The 18,754-nt window shown below is 40.9% G+C and overlaps 1 protein-coding gene across 2 annotated transcripts in view; it reads right to left on the reverse strand.

Moving 5' to 3' along the window:
* Positions 1-18,754, reverse strand: part of NRP1 (neuropilin 1) — a 135,149-nt gene that overhangs the window by 32,994 nt on the left and 83,401 nt on the right. For both annotated transcript variants that reach the window (XM_012642190.1, XM_012642189.1), the window contains exons 7-8: positions 7,078-7,233; positions 3,793-3,937 (exon numbers count right to left, since the gene is read on the reverse strand). In XM_012642190.1, coding sequence (XP_012497644.1) covers positions 3,793-3,937; positions 7,078-7,233 — 301 coding nt within the window. The remainder of the gene's footprint in view (positions 1-3,792; positions 3,938-7,077; positions 7,234-18,754) is intronic.

Consider the following 18,754-nt stretch of genomic DNA (forward strand, 5'->3'; position numbering starts at 1 on the left):
ATACTAACAATTAATTCAAGGTTTGAACAAGATACTCATTTCCAACTCCGTTCTTCTATGATATAATAGGCTTCCTCAGGTTTAGCCTGGCTACATGTCAAACCCTCTGGAAATAGTGTTGCCAGACTTAGCAAACAAGCAAACAACAGAACAAGGGACAGGATGCTCAGCTAAATTAGAATTTCAGAGAAACAAGGAATAACTTTTTTAGTATAAGTATGTCCCATGCAACAGTTGGGACATACTTATACTAAAAAAAAATCTGTTGTTTATCTGCATCGAATTTAACTGGACATTCTGTAATTTACCAGGCAACCCTGTCTGGAAAGCTTAAAACCAATCCTGGATGGGAGGGAGAAATGAGTTCTGTAATGGGGGATTGAGATGGTTATTTTCAGTGATATTATTCTGTAGTAAAATCTCTGTACTCAACTTTAGTGGAAAAACTGAGATACACTGATAAACCAAATATCCAGCTAACCAATTTTCAAAGAATGGAAAGCAATAAGTGCATTTGATGGGAGACCCTGAATGAGAATAATTTAATCTTCCCTTGATGACTCAGAAAGTATCTCTGGGTATTACAGTGCCTGAGATCACAATTGTGAATATTCTGATTGACTTAGTAGCACATGAACCTGGGCACCAGGTAATAGACTTCTGGTTAACAAACACAAGATAGCAGAGTGTGTAGTATGTGCTCATACATTAAACAGTAACCCTCCAACATGATTTTCACCAATTTCCATCTTTGCTAAAATTATGAAAATGTTCGCTCCTCAATCACCTATAAAGCAGAATGGTCTGCTCCAATCTTGTTTTCTTTATATCTCTATTAGGGTAACAACCATCATCTACTCTGAATTTTCCAGGATAACTGTATTTCTGAAAAAAAAAATTTCTTTTTTTCTTTGTCTCTGGTCCTTGATTCAGGAAAAAATAACTTCTGAAGACAAAAGTCCGGTTAAAAAACTTGGGGCTCTCATGGCTTTGGAAGTCAAGTGATGTGTTCACATGGTAGCTTTGCGTTTGGTAGGGTTTGTCTGAAATCCAGATTGAGTTAGAACTTGGCTACTTCACAGGAGAGAGTGAAAATTATTTGAGGTCCAGCCACTTGTTTGTCAGAAGGCATGGACAGAACTGCAATTGATGAATTCCAAAATAACCAGGGAGCACTGGTTGAGCTCCAGGCATACAAAACACAACAGAAAACAAGTCCAACAGGGCCCCTGCTCTCATGGTCCTGCAGGAATGCTGCAACCCTCTTCTTCTTTCATTCACCTCCAATTTGATGGGACCATGACCTCAAAAAGAAGAAAATTATTTGCTCCTGGTAACCAACAAGAAGACACTGATATCATTGTCTTATTAGAGGCTCCGTTTGCAGGGCGTATTGCAGGTGCAATTTATTGAGTAGCATGCACTGCTTTAATTTGCTGGGGACCATTCAGTGAGCACTTACTCTAAACTAGGTATGCTATGAATATTCTTTCATTACAGCTGCATTAAGTGAGTCTTACAGACAAGGAAATGGAGATCAGAGAGATTAAATGTCTTTCTCATGTCGAACATTCACTAAGTGGTCAATCCACAGCCAAGCCCGGATAAGTCTGCATATCTTCTGTGCATGTGACCGTTATTGCAACATGTTGGCCTCTCCAAAAGCCTGCCTAGATCAATTATTTGGAGATTAGAGCCATCTTACTAGAGAGAAAGTATTTAGAAGTATAGTAGATTTCATAGTTAAAAGATTAGTACTCTGAGCCTAAAAGCAATAACTTCTTTGAAAAATAATTAGCTGCTTAAAATAATTATAAAATAGACTGTGTATAAAAACATTAGAATATGCTATTTTAGACATCTGTGTTTAAATAACTAGATCATTTAACCATTTTTAAAAAAAAAATCCAACAAATTATTTGTCTTCTTTGCTCGCATTCCTAGAATTCTCTCTCAGGGAAACCCTTGTGAAAATGAAAAATGACAGTTTGGGTTTCAATAAGTATTTTATTCAGCTAAAATGATGTGACATAAATACCCAAGAGCCTGGAAATTCAAAGTTCAGACTCACATGTTTGGAGTCTTTGTGAAGTTTACCTCATTTCTTTCTGATACAGTGGCATGAGATAAGGCCAGAAATTTCCACCCAGACCCCAAGTGGCCTTGTCCTATGAATTTATGGGTAGCCTCTCAATTTTGTAATGCTCTGAAAATGACCTAGAACTTTCTGTAATTTAACTGCTGATCGAAAATAAAGCCAAGGTTAGGTTATATCTAACTTTCATTGTTCTTTCTACTCCAAACCCCTCCCCACCTAGTTTCTGCCTCTAAGACCTTGAACTTTCTGAGTCTTAGATCCCAAAACAATAAACAAGTCTGTCTCTGGGATGGAAATAAATAAAATTTTGGTAAAAAAAAAATCAGATGTCAGCTTTTACTTTCTAAGACGGACTCTAGTGTAAACAAGTGTAGTTTCCCCTTTTCATTAAGCTCTTCTCCAAATTGCTTGTAATTTCATGGAAAATTGCCGAGGTGATTTTTTTTCCCTTCACCATTTATTAGAGACTTTTAAAGTCCAGTTGATGTTTGCAATTAGTATTTTTCTCCTCTAAAAATAATTATACTAAAGAGTATAAACATAAAAATGGAATGAAAAATTAAATACCTGAAAGACATATACTAACATGCTATTCAAAGGTAGTTCACTGACTTTTAGAAGTTGTTCACTTTTAATTACTTTTTAGTGAATCAGTCTATGGATTCTGTCTTTAAACTTTTACACTTACGATGAAGATTACATTGCACTAGATTTTTGGTGGTCGCTTTTGTAATGACAGCTTGGTAATGCGGTTACTTAAACGGAAAGGAATTCTAGTTTGACTGCTATGTACTGCAGAATTCAAAAATAGTCATACAAGAAAATCAATGCACAAGTAACAGATCGCCATAGAAACACAGTAAGAGTAACAGTTAGGATCATTCTTTTAGTTCCAGCTCTTTCCTGACCTGGCCTAGGTTTTTAGCCACTTAATCCCTCAGTATCTCAACCTTCCTCATCTCTCAAATGGGTATAATCCATTTACTTATTCAGCATTTATCAGAGACTTTTAAAGTACTGTTGATGATTGAAGAAACAAAATAAAAAATGAGAAACATTTATGAGTTGATTTCTAATTTTGGTACATTTCATTCAATGAAAAATAAACATAGCTAGAGACAAAACCTAAGAGAAGTTGTCAGGGTAGTTAGTGAGTAAAAGGAGAAGGTCTTGTAAGTTAAACTTGCTCTTAACTATACCAGATGAGGCTGCCTCTATGCTTCAAAATCAAAGAGATGAATGAAGCCAGTGGAGAACACTTCATACAACAGTTATTTATTTTCAGTCTACTAAGTATCAGCGTGCCCTGCACCCAGGGAGAAGAGATGAAAGGCATGGTCCTTGACTTCAAGGAGCTTACAGTCTAGAGGAAAAGGTGCCACTAAACACATCCCTGCCACATGCCAGCCTGTGCTAAATGCTTTACGTCCATTAATCCTATCCATTCCTATTAAATACAACTAGCCTGTGCAGGGTGCAGTTTTACTGTTTTCCAGGTGAGATAACTAAGGCTTTGAAAGATAAGTGTATCGTCCGAAAAAACAGTGAATAGTAAGGTAGAATCTGAACTCCAATTTGGCTAAATCCAAAGCATATGCTCTTAATTATTGAATAAAAATGACCACATTTATACAAAATTATTCTCCCTGCATTTATGCAAATCTAAACAGGATGCTCTTCAAGCTGGAGCTCACCTGTTATCTTGCAACCATATACTTCAAATCTCATTGATATGCCAGTTTCCCAAGTCATAGGTTTGATTCGAACAAATCGAGTTATCAGTGGTTTGGGGAAAACTCCATACACAACATCTGTGGGGTTGGTGTTTCCCTGGAAGACCTACATGGAAAAAGAAAAGGCCTTTTATTAGCAGACTTTTTGGATATGAAACAAATCCTAACAGATGTTTTCACCAATGCTTGCAAAAATTATTTACAATTTCAGCATTGTCTACCAAGGTTGAGGTAGCATGAATAACTTGACATATTATTTTTTCAAATCATGGCCATCAGAACGAATCGTATCTAATATAGAATGTTGTCCTAATCATCTATTCGATTTTCTGAGGCTAGATTCTCTAAAAGCACTATTATAGGGATAACATTTATTAAAGGATTCATGCCATTATCTAAAAAAGTGGGAAATTCTTAACTTTATCAGAAGACCTACAGAATACTGTAGACAGGTCATGGGAACACGCACTATTTTACTTTCCCAAGAAGCCTCAGAAGGAATGCTTTTTGAGTTCAGGATAGGGTCTGGCTTTTTTAAATTCTAGGTTACGTTCCCAGCCATAGTGCTAGGTCAGACAGCTTTCTCCCTTTGACTCTGTTCCTTGATGGAAGATCTTATCCCTGACATTAATTCATGACTTTACTCCTTTTTTGGTTATTGGTAAAATTATGTTTTAATGGTCAAAGTCAAAACTGAGTTATAAATGATGTTTAAGTGAACAGCAGGGCTGCTGCTTCTGGTTTTAAAAGGAGCCATTTTATTCCAAGAAAGACAAGGTGTGACTGCAAATGTTAACGAGGGCCAGGCAGGAATCAGTTTCCCGCAATTACCCGCTGCCTGGGTAGGGGCTGCAGAAGTGGGCTCTAGTAAGATCTCGGAGGGATGGAGACTGTTTTGCTGTCACAGAACACTCTGGCCTCCCCATGCCTGGATTTCACTTCAGTCCTGGGTTGGGAGCAGCCCTTGTAGCAGAGACATTTCTCATCTCTGTGACTTGTGCATCTAGCACTCTGCTTCTCTACATAGCCAGGCCACCGTCCTCCTCCTCCTCTTAAGTCACATAACTAGAGCATTCCTAGGCACACCAGAGTGGGCATACCTCCCCACCTTTCCAGGTAAGTATATGACGGGAGGCTCGCAGTTTCCCAAGGCTTTCCCTTCCCCCTGGGAGAAAGAGCTTGTAAAAAGTCAGGCTGGTGTTTTTACTTCATTTAGTTTAAGGGGCCTGCACAGCTGAAGGTGGTCAAATGCTTTACGAAGTCGGTTGTTAGCCGGATCCCTCTCTGGAGACGGTTTAATATCCTAATATACCCTAGCCTGTGATGGCCTTTCCATTTCTGTCCTGCTTCAGCATCTCTCTCTGGGAAACAATCTGTGTGGGAGCATTTCTGTGTGACAAAGAGTAACGGGAGCTGCCAGAGGAGTGGAGCCCCCAGCGATGGCGCTCTCCTTACGGGGTCCACAAGTCCACGTCCGAGGGGGACCTGAGGTCTGTGAGGGGTGCTGCGTGCTCTGACGCAGGTCGGGGTGTGTGTGGCTCCCAGGGAGGGGGTTTTACGTTTGCTGAGAGCCATGTGCGTGCACGCGTTCTCTGCAACATAAAGAGGGGTGCTGGAGTTACTAGTCAAAAGCTGCTCTGGCTGAGGCACGGCCGACCCTTCCCGGAGAAAGAAAGAAATAGGGCAGAGGGAAGTGGCCGAACCCCAAAGTACAGAGAAAGGCAGGGTGGGCACCAATGGCTAGATTCCTGGGGGATGTCTCGATTTCATTTAGATTCAATGACAGGGCTCACGCGGAGGCCAAGTCTTTATCTCCACTGAAGCCTCCCCTGTTCTCTCTGCCTCCCGCCCTGCAAGCCCTTCTGTGCGCCAGGCAGTTCCCAGGCGGGCTGTGTGCATTGGCAGCCACCCCCAGGAACCCGAGTGTGCCCTGACAGCCTCGCTGAGCCATGCCAGCAACCAGTAGACAGCGGCCGACTGGGTCTAGGGTCAGTTTTCCCCACTCCGTCTGGGTTCGTTTGTTTGTAGGTGTGTCCTTTGTTTGTTTGAAACTAAAGCATGCCTTAAAAAATCTACTCCCAAACAAGGATAAATCAGGAAACTCGGGGTCAAAATTTACTTGCTTCATCTTCATAAGCGTTGACTACAAGGGTTTTTCTTCCCCAGATGGAGAATTGGTTTCACGTCCTCCAGGGCCAGACAGTGGCCTTGAACTTGCGTGTTCCCAGAGTTTTCCTCCCACAGAGCAGCTGTCTACCTGTATCTGCTTCCACCTTGGCTGCCCTAAACGAGAGTGGGGGTTTTCGGCTAATCAAAGGGAATTAATAGCTCTTCTCTCACTCCACACCTAGGAGGTTTTTCCCAGTTCCAGACCCAAAAGGAGAAAATCAAGTACACGGATGCCCCTAAGAGAGACAAGGACATGTTAATTGGCCTCTTCCCAAACCCATCGTTGCAAGTTACCTAGATCTTTGCTGCTAACCTCGCCAATTTCCTGTGTGCTACTCGGCCTCCAGGGCAAGCTTTCAATTTTTAGGAGACAGTGAGTATGAATGCTCAGAAATCTTTTGATTAGTAAATCAGAGCAAGTATAACTTCAAATAAACAGTCTGGCTGAGAAAAACATCTCAGTTCCAAATGATTCGGGGCCAAGCGCCCAGGGACACGGCGTGGTCTGTGCCGCCTCCTTGGTTGAAAGCAGAAAGGAGGTAGCATGTTATTTGTGTGATCTGAGGGAACACAGTGAAATACCTTTCGTTCTATCCCGTTCTTACAAGAAGCGGCCAAGTACACTTGTAAATTAGTTTGTGAGCCACAGAGTGTAGATGAAAAGATGTTTTCTAAAATCAGCCCAGTACAAAGAGAAAGAATCTATGACAGAGAACGAAGAAATGTCGGGAAAAAACAAAAACAAAACCTCAAATTCCTAAGGTTCTAAGAGGACAGAGTTTATCCTATGCATAATCCGTGTCCCCGTGGGAAGCTCAAAGTGATTCTTGAGTGTGACACTTAATTTGGCTGGTATTGACTTTTCTTGGAAACATCCGTATGATTTCCTCTTGGCTTCTGGGTCGGGGAACTTGAGACCCCTTGGTCAGATTTAAACCTCTAATTGCACTTTTCATTTTAAATCAATTCAAAAATAAACCAGGCCGGACAGAAAGTTCCTGCTCCCGCACACACAGGTAGAAACTGAACATCCATTTAAAAGACTGCATTGGTGGAGGGGGTGGCAGCCAAACTTACAACAGGTTTATTTCCTTCTTTTATGGTGATCCAGTCTTCCCCGTTGGAGCTAATTTCTATTCTGTAAGTCTTGACGTAGTATTTCTTCTTGGTTTCCTTGGAAATGGCACCCTGTGTCCCGACGGCAGTGACAAAACGCAGGAGGCCCAAGTCCACCTGCAAGACAATCACCAATGTGGTCAGTCGGCCGTCCCTGCACCACCGTAACCTGGAGCATCTTTTCCTGTGGGCTCCAGGCTGTGGTTTTCACCCACCTGGGATCAACAGGGCCTAATTCCACCTGGTGTCAGCAGCCCCTCCCTCCCCATTCCATTCCTTCTAAAGAAAGGCCAAGCCAGGGTAAGACAGCATTGCCCTAGGTTGGCTCCTATTGTGAGGACAAAGGCTGGGAAGACACCATGCTCATTGTTGCAATCCAGATTGCTTGGGCCCGGGTGCAAATACCAAATGGGTTCAAAATCATGTCATTATATATTCTAAGAGATTAAACATACTGTCCAAACAGCACATTAATATATGTCATTTTACAAAGAGAAAATTAGGACAAACAAGATAAACTCACACATGGGACATCGGAGAGGCCTGGACTAAATTCACATCTAACATGACCCTATTTTCCAATCACTCTTCAGCATCCTACCTCCTTCCAAATAAATTGCAGACTGAAACAATACTTTTTTTTTCTTTTTTTGAGACACAGGATCTCACTATGTTGCCCAGGCTGGACTGGAACTCTTGGCCTTAAACTTCTGCAATCTTCCCGCCTCAGCCTCCCAAAATGCTGGGATTATAAGTCCCCGGGCCAATGAAACAATATTGACTTGAAAGCGCTGGGAGTGTTGAGGTTTGGGGACTGGGCCATAGATTTACAATCTGGAATGGAGTGGAGGGGAAGAGTACAGTTGCATCTGTAAATTTCCTCCTTCCCCACATCTTCCCACGGCCTTTCTCCTTACAGCTCAGCTTGAGAGGCAGGTGCACGCCAAGGCATGGTCTGGGAAGGACTGATGCCTTGGGCAACAATTGCTAGGGCTTGCAAACCTTTCCCCGTTAAGTTTCCAGTGGAGAAGCCCCTCAACACGACCGCCTCGCCTTCTCTCACCAGTCTATCTCATACTCCTGAAGGTGGAGCATATGAGGGCATCAGAGTAGTGGTGACCAGAGGGTGACCCAAACCTCAGAGGTCCATGATTTCATCCCAGAGCCCTGTGATGTGTGTGACAAGGAGCAGACCTGAGCATCAGGCACTCATCGTTCTAGTCCTGGCTTCGCCACCATCTTTAGGCTTCCCGGTCCTTATGTATAAAATCAAGGAGCAGAACTAATAACTTGGAAGACCCTTTTCAGCTCTGACTTCCTATAATGTTCTTCTTTCATATGCTTTACAGATGTTCCCAGTAAAGGAAAATAATTTTTTAAAATTTTTATTAAACTAAATTTTTTTTTCTTTTGTAGAGACAGAGTCTTGCTCTGTCACCCAGGCTGGAGTGCAGAGGCACAGTCAGCTCACTGCAGCCTCAAACTCCTGGGCCTCAAGTGATCCTCCCGCCTCAGCCTCTGGAGTAGCTGGGACTACAGGTGCATGCCACCATGCCTGGCTAATTTTTTCAAAAAATTTTTTTTATAGAGATGGGATCTTGCTATGTTGCCTAGGCTGGTCTCAAACTCCTGGCTTCAAGCGATCTTCCCAGCTGGGCCTCCCAAAGTGCTGGGATTACAGGCGTGAGCCACCATACTTGGCCAGTTGTTTTTTTCCTTTATTCCTTTAACTTTCTTTATTACCATCACTAGTAACTAGGCATAATCTTAAAACTCATTACTAGTTTCTATATATTAGAAATGTTTTCACTTTCCTTTTATTAATAAATACATTTGATTATTCCTATAAAATTGTTTCCCTCTATGTATTGTACGACCAGGATTATACAGAAATGTCCAAGAAATGAAACCCAAATATATGGTAGATATGTTTTAAAGGACATAAAAAAAAGTAATTACATATTACAACTGATTACCACTGACAAGATATTGCAACAGTACATTTATTGTTAAGAGGCAGTAGAATGCCATTTTCTCTGAAAACAGCGAAAAAAAAGCAAAAGAAAGCAAAAGTAAAACAAAACCAACAAAAAAACCCCAACCCCTCCCCCAAATTCTGAATCCTGCTTTCCAGTTGCTATGTGACAACTCAATTTTCAGAAAACAGTATTTCACTTAATCCTCCAGTGCCTATAGGCTATGACCACTTAAAGAAGTTCCATTTTAAGCGCAGCCTGTCTCATGAAGGCATATTGTCTTTCATAAATTGCTTTTTTCCTGAAGGCCCTTGGAGTAGTTAAAACAACATGTTGCTGATTCATTTCAAAACTGAACCAAGAGTTTTATCCAGGAAAAACAGCACATAGAAGCCAACTTGAAGTTATACAACTCAACAATAGCAGTTTCTGGAAAGGATGGGGGTACCATTCAATGCAAAATCATCTTTATTTCATTTCTCTGGTTTTAAAGACATAAACTCTGTGGTCTGTATGCTTTCACCAGATTTAAGAGAAAAAGGAACAAGACTTTAATAGAAATTAATATTTTAGAATAATAATGACAGATGTTTTAAATTTTGATTTAACAAATAAATATTTAGCCAACATATTTTTATCAAGTGCCTATACTTAACTGGAATTTGCATTTTTTTCAAAAGTGAACCATGGTATTTTGCATGAATGTTTTCAACTTCCTGTCGCTCTCGTGTACAAGTTTCAAAAATGGGAGGAAATCTATGGTTGTCAGATTTAGTAAATAAAAATACAAGACATCAGTTAAATTTGAATTTCAGAACTGATTCATTGCTTATTTAAAATTCATACTTAACTAGGTGTTCTCTATGTTGTCTGGCAACCCTAAATGTCACTATATTCCATAGTGCAATTTAAGGTGATTTTAAGTTGTGCAAAAACTCTCTGATTTCATAATGCTGCAATCTGAAAGTTAATGGGGACTCTATTAACATGGTTGGACTGAACAATTTCAGCTGTTTCCACATGCTCTCAGAACACTTAATACTTTACTGACCATCCATTAAGTCATGCCCAATGCTACATCCACTTTCAAGCTGAAGGGTCCTTAAAATCTTGAAGTCCAAGGGAGCGTGAAGCAGAGCTCTTTAAATAAACTCTTCCTGTCAAACTTACAGATGGCTCTTCAGTTTGGAAATGATTAAATTCCCAAGCATGTATATTCAGCTTGGGGCTGATTGGAAATAACTCTACTACTTCATTGCCTGGCTATCCTTTTCCGATTTTTTAAAATTTTGCTTTTTAGGGGGCAAGAGTTAGTTACTAGGTAGGAAAGAAGTTAACTGGTGATCACTTAGAAGAATCCTAGGCACTAGGAACAGCTGATGCTAGAGGAAGGGAGCAATTGACCGGAATGAACTGGGATCTAACACAGGAAGACATGAAAGGGCCCAAAGCATACATGTGAATCACTCGTAAAAAAGAAAAGATATTTTCTCTTCTCAACAGCCATGAAATGCATTGGAAACCTCCTCTTGTGATTGCATAAAATTTCCTTTGGTGCTTTTCTGCAGATTCTCTTATTTACCACATGGGGATACTTGAAATTTCATTTCATTTTTGTTCCTAACATTATTGCCACTAGGTTTAGGAAGGATGGGTGATAACATCACAAAATAATTAGGGGTGGGACCTGAACCACTGCAATGAAAACCACATGGTACCCACAACTCTAACAACATACAGCCTCCCTGGCATCACGGAACCCTCACTGGCAACACTTTCCCACAACTTATCAGCCCTAGAACCCCGAACCCTCTTTCTTTTGTCAATTTACTTCTCGATAACTTATCGCTCTTTCTTTGTTAAAATGGTGTATAAGGGCCCGAGTCTAACTGCTTCTTTGGGTTTTTATGTCTTTTCTGTGAAGCCCCTGGGCACGTAAAATTAAAAACATTAATAAAATTTGTATGTCTTTTCTCAATTTAATTTGCAGGCCCTAGACAAAACCTAAAAGGGTAGAGAAAAGGTTTTTTTCTTCCCTTACAAGCCTTTCTCACCAGTGTAGCTGTCTCTTCTAATTATGACATTGGCCTCAATCTACCTTTTTAGTCTTTCCTGCCACATCTATACCCCTCCAACTGTACCATCCAGCCACATTAAAATACTTGTTGCTCCTAAGAGAAGACAAGCATTTTCTATCTGCATGTCTTGACACATAAAGTTCTTTTACTTTTCTCTATTTTTTTTGATAAGAAATGACTTTTTCCTCTTTTTAGTCTAATAGGCCATGTAAGTCACTTCTACCCCACTATGGTTAGTGCGTAGCTCATGTCTCCATCACGGAATTCCTCATGCCGTGTTTTTCCTCTGCCTCTTTTTAGACTTTTGTGATTTCTTTTGGAAAATATCTACTTTTCTACGTAGAAAAGTAATACATGCTACTGAAAATGCATAAAATATAGTAAATATTATAGAAGAAAATTAAATCTCCATAGGACCACCATTAGGAAATAACCACCAACACTAGCCTCCCAGAGTTTTTTTTCCTTACGTAAAACATAGGTGAATATTTGTGTGTATGCTTTGTTATAAAAATGAGGTCATATCACCTCTATGCTTGATAACCTACATTTCCGCTTAGTTTTATGGATATGTTTCCATGCCAAAAATACTTTCCTACATCATTTTTAACGGCTTCATGATATTCCATTGTATGGTTGTAGCATAGTCTATTTAGTCAGTCAGCTGCCTTTGAATATTTAGGTATTGGGTTTTACTCAACTAGATTGACATTCATTCACTGGACATTTAATACTGCTTATCTGCTAAGTTCTGTATTAAGTGGTTGGATAGATATGGCAGTGAGAGTGTTGGAAACAGAAACAGAGCAGTATACATAAAGTATTGTGCAGCACAGAAGAAGAAGGAAACAGTTTACCAGAGAACTGGAGGTAGGGAGGATTGGAGACATTAAGATGCATATTGAAGGATACACGGTAGGAGATGGTGCATGGAACAAAGGGAAAGAAAGTTCCAGGGAGATGGAGGAGCAGGAATTGCAGAAGTAAGCAAGAGGAAATGAATGAGTGGGATTATGGGCATTCAACAGCCTATCATGTTCCCCTCACCACTATGGGCATGATTTGTCAAAAAATGGATTGCTCTCTCAAGAGTATGTGCGCTGGTTGTTTTGAAGTCCAAACCATCAGTCATAAAATCATTCCTAGTCAACGGCTGGCCATCGTCTTGGTGGCTTAACTTTTTGAATCAGGATAAGCTCTCACCAACCTCGCATTCTACCAGACAAGACAAGCCAAGCCAAGCCACTGGAAAGACAAAGATGCAGCCCCGGTTCTACATGATGCCACCCCTCTACGCTTTGGAGGGTTCATCGTCCTAAACAATACTTCCTTCTTTTCCATAAAAATTCACATGCACCGTAATCACATGCACTGCTTTCCTCATCCTCAATTAGCTCTGCTCTAATCACTGTTTTCTTATTTTGAAAGAATATCATTATTTCCCAGCTGGTTTATTTTTAATTAGAAGATGGATGTGATTCCACATCTGAGTTCGATGTACTTCTGTTTAACATTAGGGTGACGGTGAGGGGGTGTGACGACGGGAGTGGGTGTGTGTGGAACCGAACATCAAATGCATTCACTGAGATTGTCGAATGCGTTTCCCTCCGTGTGTGCCACAAACATAAACATCTGGTACTTATCTGGCAGTATGCAGACTATTTTATAGAAGTTTATCAAACTCCTTTTGTGTTCTAGGAGAAGCTTTCTAAGTTAGCTCACATAGCACCATTGGCAGAAGCGACCCAACGTGATACCGTTTCCAATATAAATATAAAATTTTAACACTGGTGTTAGGATGTCTGCCCACATCTTACTTTCACTGTTCTCCACACACAGAGAAGACATTGTTAGCAGATTCAGAAGAGGAAATTCCAAGCCTTTCATGTTGGGTGGGGAGAAGTACACTAGTAGAAGAAAACAATTATCCTTGTCCATTTCGGGGGCTGGAGGGCAGTGTTGTAGCTGTCCCTGTGTGGTGAGGGCCCCCCCATGGCACTGGTTTATGGCCATGGTTTATGGTCAGCTTGTTCTTTGCTGTAAGATGTCTACAGGAACAATCCACATGCACTGTGTGGCCACGGCATTGTCTTCATAATGACAGGAAACATATTTCCCAGACAAAGAGAAGCAAGGAGATGCACACATTTTACCTGGAATCATTTGAGGACAAAGCGGTACGTTTTAGCATTGTGTAGTAAATCCTGTAGCAAATCTTTGCAAACTGCTGGTTAAATACCAGCATGCAGCCTTCCAGCCATGAAATGGATATCATTGCTTCCTAGAATAATACATAACCAGCTATTGGTAATGTCATAATGTGGAAAGCCTCATTTCTAAAATGAAAATCTGTCTTGCTCAATAAAATACTGCCCATTGAGCTAGCATTGGCAAGGGAGCATTTACCAGCTTTTAACACTCCCCAGGCAGGTCGATACCAGAGCCTGAAAAAATAGAAGACAGAGAACTGAGGTCTGATTAAAGACAGGAAAATATTTTTGGAAGTTGGGGGGAGTCTGTCAGATTTTCTTTAGAGCATCCCTGATGACTCAAAGAGCTGTTTAATTCATCACTGACACTACAAGCTAAAGAAAATATTTTTAAGCAATTGTGTCATTTCCTTAGATAAAACACATGGTTTCTGACAGAGCCTAAGCATGTGAACATCAGGGCTATTCTAGGCTCTGTGGGCTTCACTCACGGCACCTCACCATTGTGATCCTTAACTTAAGATCCCAGACTTCTTGCAGCTACTAACTGTAATACAACCATGTTATAGTTAGCAACGTAATTCCCTATCGCTTTATACATTTTGTTGCTATCACTGTTTTACATAGAAAAATGCCGATGGTTAAAATTACTACTATTAATAGGACATTCATGAGGCAACCTCTATGTATTAGGCATTTTATTAAGGGCTAAGTTTATATACATTATTTCTTTTAATTCTCACAACAATCATGCGAGGAAGGTTTTATGGACAAAGAAACCGAGGAACAAAGTGACATCTGAACTTTGCCCAGAGTCACACGACTTATCAGTGTTTGAGCCAGGACCTATACCCAGGTCAGAAGAGGGGGGCCATGTATGAGCCCCTACATCCATGCTGTTCCTCAATTTGTACTTTAAAACTTTAATTATTAAAAAGGTAATTTAGAATTTCTTAGTAAATACTGATTAAATCCAACAGCTATTCTTTGTGGAGATTAAATATTTTGCATAATTATAGGGAACAGGAAACCATTTATGCTTACATTGACGATCAGTTTAAAATTGACACTGGCTGCTGGAAAGAAAACCTTTGCAAAAGATTTAGTTTTGCTGTTGAAAACCAAGATGGTGGTTATGGATCATTTTTAGCAAAAGATAATAAAGAAACATTTGAAAATTCTGGCAAAGAACAAAACACACCCAAGTACAAGAAAAGTGCAAGGCAGGAAGAATCTCACCAATTTTTTTTTTTCTGTCTCAACTGCCTGAATTAATCCTTTTTTTCCCCATAGTTAAATTAAAGGAGAGCATTTTCCTGGGTGCAAACATACTACTAGTTGCAAAAAAACCTTTGCTGATAGTAAAACAATCCCAAGTGAGTGAACAGATAAATTTTCCTACCAGAAGACTTGAGCCAGCCTGTTAGAATAACATTAGCTGAGGCTGTGTCAGCACAGAGGTGGGGGAAAGGCAGTGCTCCCTTGACGGCCACTGCAGTTACAGCAAAAGAACAACAAGAAATGGCGCAAGAAAAATGAAGTCCCTACATAGGGGCTGACCTTTGTCTTTTTTGGCAGATAAAAGGGGATAATGCTTGCGTGGGCTCCGATGCGTCTGGATTTGTGGTACATTCTCCCATTCTCCTGTTAATTTTTTTTTTGTGTGTGTTGCATAAATCAGGAACAACTAATTAAAAAAGAAATATTTAATTCTGACATGTTCTTTGAACTGGAGTCCCATCTGGTTCTGTTTGAATAGTAAAATCTGCTGTAGTTGTTAAAATTGGCGAGTAGCATTGGCCAAAAGAAACAAAAGGGACTCCATGCGGCAGGTTAATACTTCAGCATTTCAACTAGAGACTCTCCTAGAATTCAGCTACCCAAATCACTCCAATATGGAAACCATAAAGACCAAATGTGCGAGCGAAGAAGGCTGTTTGCAGGTGGAGACGCCACCACTGGGCTACATTTCCTCAGTGTGGTGGACACAGCATCAGGCTCTGAAAGACCTGTGTTTGAGAGCAATGCATGGAAGTAGGACAACCCGCCCAAAAGTGCTTGGCTTGTTTTATGAAACACATTTAAGATAAATAAGGGAAGACAGTCTTAACCGCATTCTATGCAAAACCTAAAGGTTTTTTTTTTTTTTTTACTTCCATATTTTCTAGAGCAGATGTAACTATATTCAGAAAAACCAGACAAATATTCCATTTAAATTCCTTTATGTTCTGATAACAAAAGAGGAGAAAATGAAATCGTTTTGGGGCTTTGATACACTTTGGGACACAAATAAGCAACATCTAAGGCAATTTGAAACTCCGATGTAGAGTTAAAGAGAAAGGCTGATTAAACCCCTATGCTTTAGAAACGATTGTTTTACATGTTCAAGACACACACAGACTTGTGAAATCTTTTCTTCTTTAAAAGGAAATCTTTTGCCTCAATACCATGTTAACTTGCAGATGAGTTCCCTGGAAAGCCTTAGTAGCTTGGTCAAGAAGATGACATTTAAATGGCCTTCCTCATCCCACTAAGATACTCAGGAGCTCTTGCTAAGCAGTAAAAGATTCAGGGACTTAATAATCTTAATTAATATTTTTTTGAATGCTTATTTTCAAGTTGCATTTCATTTAAAACCTGAGCCTAATCCTTTGATCTGGAAAGAGGACAAGTTCTCATTACGGACCAAATGTAATCCCTAGGAGCTTGGCTAAGATTTTAACTTAAAAACTTGCTAACAAAAATTGCCTAACTGGAATTTCTTAACAGAGAAAAAAAGTGTGCTACAGTTTTAAAACAATGGTAACCAGCCTCAAATATGCATAAATGTGGTGCAAATCCCCTAGTCAAAAGCCTTGTAGGAGAGTCATAGCATGTGCTCTTGCTAGACGGGTTTACTTAATAAAGAGTGAGTGGGCACCTCCCACCTGGAGGTTGTGGGCTGGTATAGAGCTCTCCTGCTGTCCTTCTTGCTTCTGTCTGAGTGCTTATGTGTAATACCCATGAAAACCAGGAAGTGTTCTCCCAGCGGAAGACCTGGAAGGCAGGAATTGCATAGGGCAAGTAGGCACAAGCAGGCTTAAGGAGTCATGTGCCACTGATCCCGCTGACTGCCAAGAACGTAGCTCTGGATCTCCTGTAGGATGGAGCAGATTGTGTATACAGGTCTCTGGCTCTTGCCTGATGTCTAGCAGGGTACAGTAATAGAAGAATGGATACATTCTGACCTGGATTATAGCCACTTTGAAATTTTGTAGCAGAATTTTATTACTTCTGCACATGATTTCTGGAAGACTGTATCATACAGATAAAGTATTGATGATGATGTTTATTGTTGTTGTTATTGTTACTATTAAAAACATCTTTTGGGGCAACCACTACGTGCCAGCTACTATACTAAGGGCTAAATGTCCATACATCATCTCCTGCAACACTCGCCACTATTGCACAAGGCAGGTTTTGTAGATGAGGAAACTGAGGCATCACAGTGCAATTACGTCCCTTGCTCAGAGTCTAACAGCTAGCAAACTACATAGCCAGGGTGCACACTCACACAGCCGTGTCCTAAAGCCCAGTCATGGTGCTTCATGATCATTGGTGCTCAAACCAAACGTGTGCAATTAAAGTACACTGAAGCACGCCAAGTGTATAGATAAAAACATTTGAGTCATTAAATTCAACACACGTTTATTGCATGCTAAGGTCCGGAAGCACATGGGCTTGGATGTCAACAATGTCATTACAAGACTGTAAGTAAAACATGCCACCCTGGCCCTAGATGAGCCATTATGGGATTCCGAAGAAGGAAAAATTACTCGCGCAAGGGGTCAGAAAAGGCTTTATGGAGAAGAAGTTATTAGAACCACTCAATCTGGACCTCATAGGGTGGATTCAGACTTTGGCAGGGGAAGTGGCCAGGATTGATGAGCTCAAGGCAGAAGAAACAGGGAAAAAAAAAAAAAAAAAGAAATCCCACCCAATTGCCTACAGTTGAAAATATTTGATATGATGAATATTTTTCCTTCTGTCTAATATCTCATAGCAAAATTCCTTTAGAGAGCAAAGATAAGTGTCCTCCCTCCCCCACACCCCACCCTTTGTGGGGGCCTTCATGTTGTCTAGGCGTCTAGGCCATGACGTGCTTGGCTGGTGCCAGAGAGACAATGAAATCCTCTCTGTAAGTAAACCGTAAGCCCAGGGTCATGCATGGCACTGCTGAGGTAACTCTGCTAAAATGTGTGCTCTCTCTGCCTCTGGGAATCCAAGCATTGCTGGGAATGAGGCGAAACCTCAACGCGCATGAGTCAGAGGGACTTCTCTCTCCAGCCTAACCACACACTGCAGGACTCCCTGTGTTTATGTCCACATTTAAAATAAAACATCTGCACCCCCTTAATATTTTGAAATTAAAAAAAAAAATCAATGACATTTCTCTAAAAAAAAAAAGTAGAACATTTCAATAAAATGGCATAAAAAGCACCTGATACCTTCTTTAGTGACGCACACTGCTGTCGAAATCACACCCTCCTTGCCTCCAACATGTAAGGGGAAGCCCATGAGTTCAGAACATGACCTTGGAACGACGGATATTTGTGTTTTGTAAAGCCATCACATTGCAGAGGGGAGCTGGTGGCTGGCGATTATTCATTCATGACACAAAGAAGTGCTAGGTGCTCGGGTCAAAGGGAGTGAAGGTGACCAGATTCCTGGCCTCTCTCTAGCCAGGAAGGGAAAAGCCAAGTAAACAATAAATCTCAACACAGAAGGAGCAGACTGCATTAAAACTACTCAATGGATTCTGGTACTACAGAGAGAAAACTGGGTCGACACAGGCAGCTGGTGGTGGCAAAAAAAGCACCGACCCCAGAAGTAGCTCTCGAGATTTGACATTCACCAGTGACCTGGACAATGTTCAGCAGGTCGATTAGCCAATTCAAGCCTTGGTTTCCAACTCTCTACAACAGAAATATCAGTGCTTAGCCCTTTAGTCACTCCTCAGGGTTAATGTGAGGACCTCAATGACACCTATGCACACACACTAGCCATAAGAATATGACTGTCGGCCGGGTGCAGTGGCTCATGCCTGGAATCCCAGCACTTTGGGAGGCCAACGTGGGAGGATCATTTGAGGCCAGGTGTTTGATTTCAAGACCAGCCTAGGCAACCCATCTCTACACAAAATTTAAAAAATCAGCTGGGCGTTGGCGTTGTGATGTGTGCCTATAGCCTCAGCTACTCGGTAGGCTGAGACAGGAGGATGGCTTGAGCTCCAGAGTTTGAGGTTGCAGCGAGCTATGATGATGCCACTGATCACTGATGTAACTGCATTTCAGCCTCGGCGACAGAGCAAGACCCTGTCTCTAAAAAAAATATA

The sequence above is a fragment of the Propithecus coquereli genome, unplaced genomic scaffold, assembly GCF_000956105.1.
Source record: "Propithecus coquereli isolate 6110/MARCELLA unplaced genomic scaffold, Pcoq_1.0 Scaffold177, whole genome shotgun sequence".
Classification (NCBI taxonomy): Eukaryota; Metazoa; Chordata; class Mammalia; order Primates; family Indriidae; genus Propithecus; species Propithecus coquereli.